Raw genomic sequence first — 7,875 nt, 5'->3', positions numbered from 1 at the left:
TCTGTATGTCCTGCAATGAGCCCAACACCAGCAGTATCGAGCACCATAAATGGTCAATATGAAGCTGCTGAATATAATACATATATCATCTAAAGCTTACATTAAAATAGACTTACTAAACAAATACATATTTTCTGGGTAATATTCTAGACTAGAAATGTTTCAGGTTTTGCCATCTGTAGGATACTACCATGCAGGTTCAATACTGCAAGTGACTGGACAAGACTGACAAGTATGTGACACACTGCTGCTTTTCTACTGCCCTATCCCTGCTCTCCCCTTCCCCCAAACATTAATCGGTTTCCAGAGGCTCAGAAATCTCAGAAGTGTGAAGAATTTTGGGATTATCCAGAACAAAGACAGAGAAATTTGGAATCCTTGTCATTTGTCAGGTCATATATCCACTGATGTATGAGGTCACGAAGATGTCCCATATGGTATCCAGGTCATATATCCACTGATGTATGTGGCCACTGAGACCTCCCACATGGTACCCCACACTAGTTAATACTTCACAATGTTTTCCTTCCAAAAAACATTGGTCTTTTCCCTAGAGTCTACCCTAACTTTCTGTGTAAATGTAATAACTTTTACACAGACTTCAGTAGCTGGTGCTTAAGTGCAGATCTGGGAAGCTTGGAAATGGTTGTCTATTCATCTCTGGACAGGTAGGACACGCCACAAGGAGCCACAGTCCCTTTTTCAAGGTTAGACTTCCAGGACAAGGTCAGGCTTGCAACCCTGGGAAGCAACACTCTTCCTAGAACAGCTCCACTTGGCACGGTCGTAGTGGTGAAGTCAGATATCCGTGTCATTTTTCTGATATTTCTCAGTTATCTATAAACCCAGACAAGAATACGATGGCTAAATTAAGTGGAACTCTACTAGAGGACAAAGTCAACAACAGCTACAGCAAAGGAGCTGGGAAAGGACAGAACATAACTGACTTTGGAAAAAACGTGGCCTTTATGTGAGAACTGCATCTATCAACGACCACCCTCGCATCCCAGGGGAACTCAGGTGGGCTTATGCTTCGTTTTACATTATGTGCCCCTTTCCTACCAGAATTCAGAGGTGTATTCCACAAGAAGCACTTAGGATGCGTTTTCATGTATTAGCAAGAGTCTCTGACAGCCACCTTCACTGAGAACAGAAGTGAAGGTAGTTTGTCCAAGTTCAGACTTGGAATGGAACTCTAGGTTCTATTATAACACAGATTAACACCAACACCAACAAAATATTACATATAAGCTCAAGTCATGGTTAACAATTTTGTCAAAACTCCATTTATTTTGAGATGACATTCTTTGATTGCACATTTGAAATAATTTATTTATATAAACAAAAGTACTCAAAAGGAATAAAGTCCCCTACCCCCAAACAAAGCACAAAAGGATACAAGATAGTTTACTGGGACCTGTAAAACCCAAATGTCATCCAGTCAGACAACATGTTGGAGGGCATTTCTTACTATAAATAGATTCTTATAGAACTCTCTATGCCGTTTTATAACAAATCTTGGCTTGAGCATAGCTCACCCTGCAGCAGTGCACACACAAAAGCGGCTTCCAGTGACTCTTATACAGTCAATAAAAGTAATCATTTCGTATGGTTTCTGAAGAAATTTCTAGTAAAAGTGGCACCAGAAGACTGATGGCCTTACCGTGTACATACTCAGTAAGAAGCCCTAACAAGCAGCATAGGAGTATGGCTTGGCCAAGTCACCAGCACTGAGCACACGCTCCACTGACAACCTCATTTCTAATGCAGTTTGCCCCTGGGAAGGCTATTCAGGTGCTGCTCGGTGCTCTGCATTCAGTAAGAGTGAGTTGTTATTTCCATGGGGGCCTGGAGTTTTCTTTGTTCATGAAACGTAGGGTTCAAGCCCTAAGTAAGCACTTTCCCCAACAATGCTGAAGGCTTTGTTTCCTGGTTCTTCTGTTAACAAGTATAGGCACTGGCTGTGACTGGCTTTTCAGAAGATCATCCATATTTTTAAGAACTACCCAGCCTCAGCGCTTTGTAAGACAGAGACAATATTTAATGACAGCATGTGTTCTACCTTGGTCCTACCTGCTTCAAGTCCCAAGTGGGTGTGGTCTCATAGTCTTTCAATCATCTAAGGCTCACACACATTCTCATACTGCTTAGAACTAGTTTACTCACCACCCATAAAACCTTACTAGATAGCCTGGGCCAGCCTCAAAATTATGATCCCTTGTCTCAGCCATGTCCACTGGGTTTACAGGCCAGTGCTACCACCCTGGAAAACCTGTCAAATTTTATCTCAACATAACTAAAAAAAAAAAAAAATACAGCAGGAAGGCAGACACTATTTGTTCTATGTACATATATATTTATTTAACTTATTAAATACTTATAAATAACTAGGAATATATATATATACTCAAAACTTAAAATATGGCCCCAGGTTGCAGTCCCTAAAGTATCAGGAATATGCAAAATCATGACTCACTAAATTCTGCCTTGAAGCTCAGCTAAGCAGCAAAAATCCCCTGAACCAAAGGAAACCCCAAGATGGAGATGTCCCAGGCAGAGACCATGGAGAAGGAACACAGAAGAGCTAGCCTCAACAGCTGGAGGTGTGAGGCTTTAGCTGGTCTCACCCGAGCATTAAGGCATGAGAGCACCTCTAGGCCTTCAGATTCTCAGTACTTTTTAATAACTTCATTTAAACTCAACTACTTTCCTCTCCCAGTTGAAAGGGTAAAACATAATTTACCAAGACGTGTTGTTTATTATTCTCCAACAAATTATATTTGCTGTTTAGATCAAATTTAAAAGTCAACAAACTGTGTGGCCTTCTTTGTCCTTCAGTGACGAGCTCTCCACTAAAGGCTGCATTGAGAGCACTCCTGAACAGCATCCACTGTTATCTGCTGGACACCAAACTACTTTGCAAACAAGTTACAGCCACTATGATTTAATAACACATACTGTTACATTTTTTGTTTTTTCTCCTTTTTCTTTTGGCAAGCTTAGAACAATCCAGAGAACAGAAAATAAAGTCTTCAACATCGTATAGGAAAATGAAATGGGTCTCTACCTACATGCCTAGTGATTCAGGCTAAACGGTACAACTGAATGAAATCCTTAGCGCAAGAAACACAATCAATTAATACAAATTAACACTCACTGATGTGTAGGGGAGTTTCCTATTCAGAGGTAGAGTCCAGTGCACAAGGCTTAAACACAACAGCCATAAGTCTGAATAAAACTGAGCCAGGCTTTAAGGAGTCACTGTTGATGTCAGGTATCAGACTGTGTGTACACACATACAATAAATAGACTGTACAATCTTTTAAAGTAGTTTAATAAACTCCACAAAATAGTATCAGGTGCATTGAAATATTTACAGAAGTCAATTTCCAAATCTCCCATTCAAAAAAAAGGAATAAAAATAAGATTTCTGCAATCAAGTCAGCAGTTCTTTTCTGAAACGGGCTGGTAAAATAAGGTATTTTACACGAGAGGAAGGAACTCATCTAAGAGGTATTCATATTTGGCTAAGAAAAATAGGTCCCTTTTAGACTTCTAGAGAAGAGAGAATACGAAATGACACTTTCCTACATTTTAGCCTCTGTTTAAGGTTCTTGAAGAGAGAAGCTGATTTTGTTTCCCACTTAGAGCAAATCATCAAAGGTGCGATAAGAGGGTAGTTAATTTTTCACTTCCTGTTTTGGACATGTAGGCTAGAACTGCTCACACTTCTGACTAGGAACATGACTGCAAAACACACTCCACTGAACCCTGACTGTAACATTTCTGGCTCCATGCTCTTGGGATTCTGACATTTTGTTCTTTTCATTTCCAAAGTGTGTTCCATGGAGAGGGACCTGTTGGGGTCAGGCATATGATTTCTGAGTATTCAACACAAATTAACAGACAATTCTAAACTCTTCCCAGCTCACACAGAGGAGGATGTAACAAGCTGAATGCTAGCATTTATCCCAAGTGTCTCAAACAATGAAAAACTTACAAACCTTGGTCACTGTAACCTACAAGGCGCAGAAGCAAAGCACTTATGTGTGAGTGACTTGGATTCTTGGACTTCAGGTCAGATTTTCTCATTGACAGGGTACCTTTAACCCCTTTATTTTACTCAACAAAAGAGTCTGATCTAGCCCCAAAGCAAATCAGAAACAGTCAGAAAATACAAACGTTGGTTATAATAAAGGAAGCATGAGCCTTCACAGTTTGTGTAGCTTCTCCAAGCACCCACAATGAAAATGCAAATTGAGTTTTTTTTTATTCAACCATTCTGTGAAAAATACCTCAGGAAATAGTAACATTTTTCCCTTTAGTGATCTTCCCGCTGGAATACCCACCCACCCACTCCCTCCCCCACACTTTTTTTTTTAATTTTAGATTTTTAAAAAAACTGTATACAAATAGACTGAATTTGATTTAAAGTAAACATATAAAAGTCAAGAAGAATATTGCTTGCAACAATGGACATGGAAGTAGAAGAATGACCAGGCAGGGAGCACATGGACATGGCTCCTCACAATGAAGTCAGGCAAACCTGGCTCCCTGGATGCTTCTCTCTCCAGGACGCCTATGCTGAGGACCATTGCCTTCAGCAACAAAGTCTGACTGAGTTTTGTAATTACACCTTCATGTTAGCAGAAAAAGAGAACTGGGGAAGGAGAAGGGTGACAAAAACAAAACCAAGAACAACCAACTGCAAGAAAACTGGAAGGCACAAGCACCCATGTAATCTAGATAGAACGTTCCTGGACTGAGGCAGGAGAGGGAGACTTTTGGTTCAGCACTACAGTTAAGTTAATCCGGCTATTGTTGGAGGGGAATCATATAAACAAGTGTGTAGAAACACAATAAGCACATCTCACTTGTGAGGAAGACAGCTCGAGAAGATGATGCAGAGATAAACAAATCAGTACTATTTATTTGGATGTCTGTGCCATGGTGGGTACAAACTATATTCTCTGCTCTGTGGGATCAAAACCAAACCAGAATAAAAATGAACAAACAACTCCCCACCCCAATCCCAAGAAAGCAGCAAGAAGGAACACAGGAAGTCTTACAGAGTATACCGATTCCAAGGGCACAGTATGGCACTCCTGACTCGGATGTGCACTCAACTCTGCTACCTACCTCTGGCTCTATCTGGTATTTATGACCAGACAGGGACCCAGAAACAGTCAAGCTACCAAGTACTCTCTGCCTCAATACAACTTCCCTTTCCTTCATTTCCTCTCCAGGATTAGAGTCTTTTTCCTCCATGAAAGAAGTGCTGTTCATGACGGCCGGGAAAGCTCGATACCGGGTGCCAGAACACTGATTTCACATCCCCTAAAGCCTCTTAGTGTGCAGAATGCAGTGTGGAGGCAGGCGTGAAGGCAGCCTTGACGGGGCTGTGTTCAAACAGAAGGGGGAAAAAAGAACAGAACAAACCACCCCAAGTTCATCTTTTCTCAAACAAGAGGAGAAACCAAGGGATGGCATAACCTCAGAAGGGTGCCCCAGTTAGGAAATGATGGCGGGGGACCACCGTGGTAGAATCAGGTTGTCAGCACTTGCTGACCGCTTCCTGGTGGGTTTTCTCAGGTCCTTGTACTTGTCCTCACAGAGACGAGAGATGGCCTGAGAGAAAGAAAGACAGTGCAGGTCAGGGCATACACCAGCACCCAAAGGGACCCCCTCAGTCAGGGGCTCTGCAAGGCTGCCTGCCTTTGATGGCTCCATAGGCCTTGCTGCCCGGCACAACTCCAACTCTGTTTGAAAACTGGGTGGTGGTGGTGGTGGTGGTGGTGGTGGTGGTGGTGGTGGTGGTGGTGGTGGTGGGTCCTCATGTTGGAAGCAGAAGGGAGGGAATGCCCAATTCTACTATGAGGGACAACTACAATGAGGACGCCTTAGTGAGAGACAACCATAAGAACGATGGTAGCAGAAAAACCCAGGGTCCAGGGTTTTTCCTAGGAGCCAACTGATATGGTGGGTGTTGGTGAGCCAGACTCATGGACTCTGAAGGATGGAGGGGTCACACAGGGCCAGGATGGAAAGACTTTGTAGTCTGCAGCCAGCATAAATCTGCCGGTACTTTTTTAAGAGAATATGTTAAAATTCAAAACAGCATTTTAGAAAAACTTTAACAGCAGCAGAGAAGAAGGGCTGGAGGAGAGAAAAGAGACAGGCGTCCATGTGCAAGTCATGGTCAAGTGGAGAGCAGAAGACCACCAGGCTGAGAGGCCTTACCCCTCACATGGTGCACACAATATGGGTGAACATAATAAAAACACAAGTCTGATTGTTCAGGGGCATCAGAATTATTGAATCAAGTTCTTTTATGTAAACTTCCTAAGATTAGCAAGTATCTCTGAATTCGTAATAGCAACAGATAGCAATATTTCCTCTTAACCTCTCTGTATATGGTAATAACAGCTTTCTCTGACATGTAGACAGAGAAGATAACACTCTGAGCCCATCTGAGAGTAATTTTTTTTTCTTGTTTTTCTGAGGCAGGGATTCTAGAACTAGAACTACGACTGAAGGTCAGGCTGGCCTTGAACTCACAGAGATCCGCCTGCATCTGTCTCCCGATTGGTGGGATTAAAGGCGTGTACCACCACTGCCCAGCGAGAGTAATTTTTTTAAAAGACAATACTCAGCCTGTAAAGGTGCACTGCACAACCAGCATGGTCAAGAGCCACATCAGTATCTCCCTGCAGTTCTGTTGGTTTTTTGTTTTTTGTTTGTTGCGATAGGGTTTCTCTGTGTAGATCTGGTGCCTGCTCTGGAACTTGCTCTCTAGACCAGGCTGGCCTCAAACTCACAGACATCCACACTTGCAGTTCTGTTTTAATCCAGTGCTAGGCACCCAGCTTCTTCCCCTGCTTTACTAGCTGCTTTCACTTTCTTTGAAATAACAGACTATAAGACGGTAATTTTAAGCATGGAATCCTTTCTTTCCCATGCTGTTGTCAGGACGTTTTATACAGCCACAGCTAGGAAACCAGAAGAATAGTGTTCAACAGAAGAAATGTGGAGGAAATTCACACTAAATGAAACTTCTGCAGAAACCAAAACCAAACAACAATAACAAATCACTTTCCATCTCTGGCTTGATTGTATCCAACTATTGGCCCTGTCAAGAGCTACACCCTGAAGAGGGGGACAAGCAGTAGGTAAACGCCACAGGCCTTAGTGAGTCTGAAAAGGGCTCTCCCATCTTCCCCTGTGGTTTAAGGTTTTGTGCTGGTTATTATTTTGTCAACTTGACATAAGCTAGAGTCATTAGGGAAGACAAAACCAACTGAGAAAATGCCTCTATCAGACTGGCCCTCCTGGGCAGGTGGCCCTGAGTTGTATAATAAAGCATGCTGAGCAAACCACGAGAGCAAACCATTATGTGGCCTTCCTCTCAGGGCCTCTGTTTTGGTTCTTACCTTGTCTTCCCTTTCAATGATGTAGAAGTATAATTCTATCCTACTCAAGATGGTATTGGTCAGTGTTTTATCATAGCAAAGAAACCAAACTATAACAGGCTCTACGGATGAGATTATATTGCCTAGGGCTGAAGTCTAGAGGGATGAGCTCAGGGTTAGCACAAAATGAAGAAGGGGAATCTCACTAGAGTTCCTTCTCACCACTTTGTCTTTCCTACCTTCATTCTCTCTGCTTTCACAGATGTAACGAATGGGTGGAAACACACAGTTTCTGTGATAAATAGTCACGGGTTAGAACAACAGCCTTCAACCTAGACTGAACAGTGAGGCAGGCCTCAACTCCAACCACAAAAGAATCCTTAAAAAAAAAAATAATAAAAGCTTTTCTGGATTCTTAATTGCTAAGGTCACTTGGCAGCTTCTTCCCACTTTAAGAAAAAAGCAT

The 7,875-nt window shown here is 42.3% G+C and overlaps 1 protein-coding gene across 1 annotated transcript in view; it reads right to left on the bottom strand.

Moving 5' to 3' along the window:
• Positions 1–1,263: 1,263 nt before the first annotated feature.
• The window catches only part of Ccny (cyclin Y), a 90,103-nt gene continuing 83,491 nt past the window's right edge, over positions 1,264–7,875 (bottom strand). Inside the window, exon 9 of the mRNA XM_005345931.3 lies at positions 1,264–5,628. Coding sequence (XP_005345988.1) covers positions 5,512–5,628 — 117 coding nt within the window. The 3' untranslated portion in view covers positions 1,264–5,511. The remainder of the gene's footprint in view (positions 5,629–7,875) is intronic.

The sequence above is a fragment of the Microtus ochrogaster genome, chromosome 4, assembly GCF_000317375.1.
Source record: "Microtus ochrogaster isolate Prairie Vole_2 chromosome 4, MicOch1.0, whole genome shotgun sequence".
Lineage (NCBI taxonomy): Eukaryota > Metazoa > Chordata > Mammalia > Rodentia > Cricetidae > Microtus > Microtus ochrogaster.
This window is presented reverse-complemented; position numbering and strand designations above follow the sequence as displayed.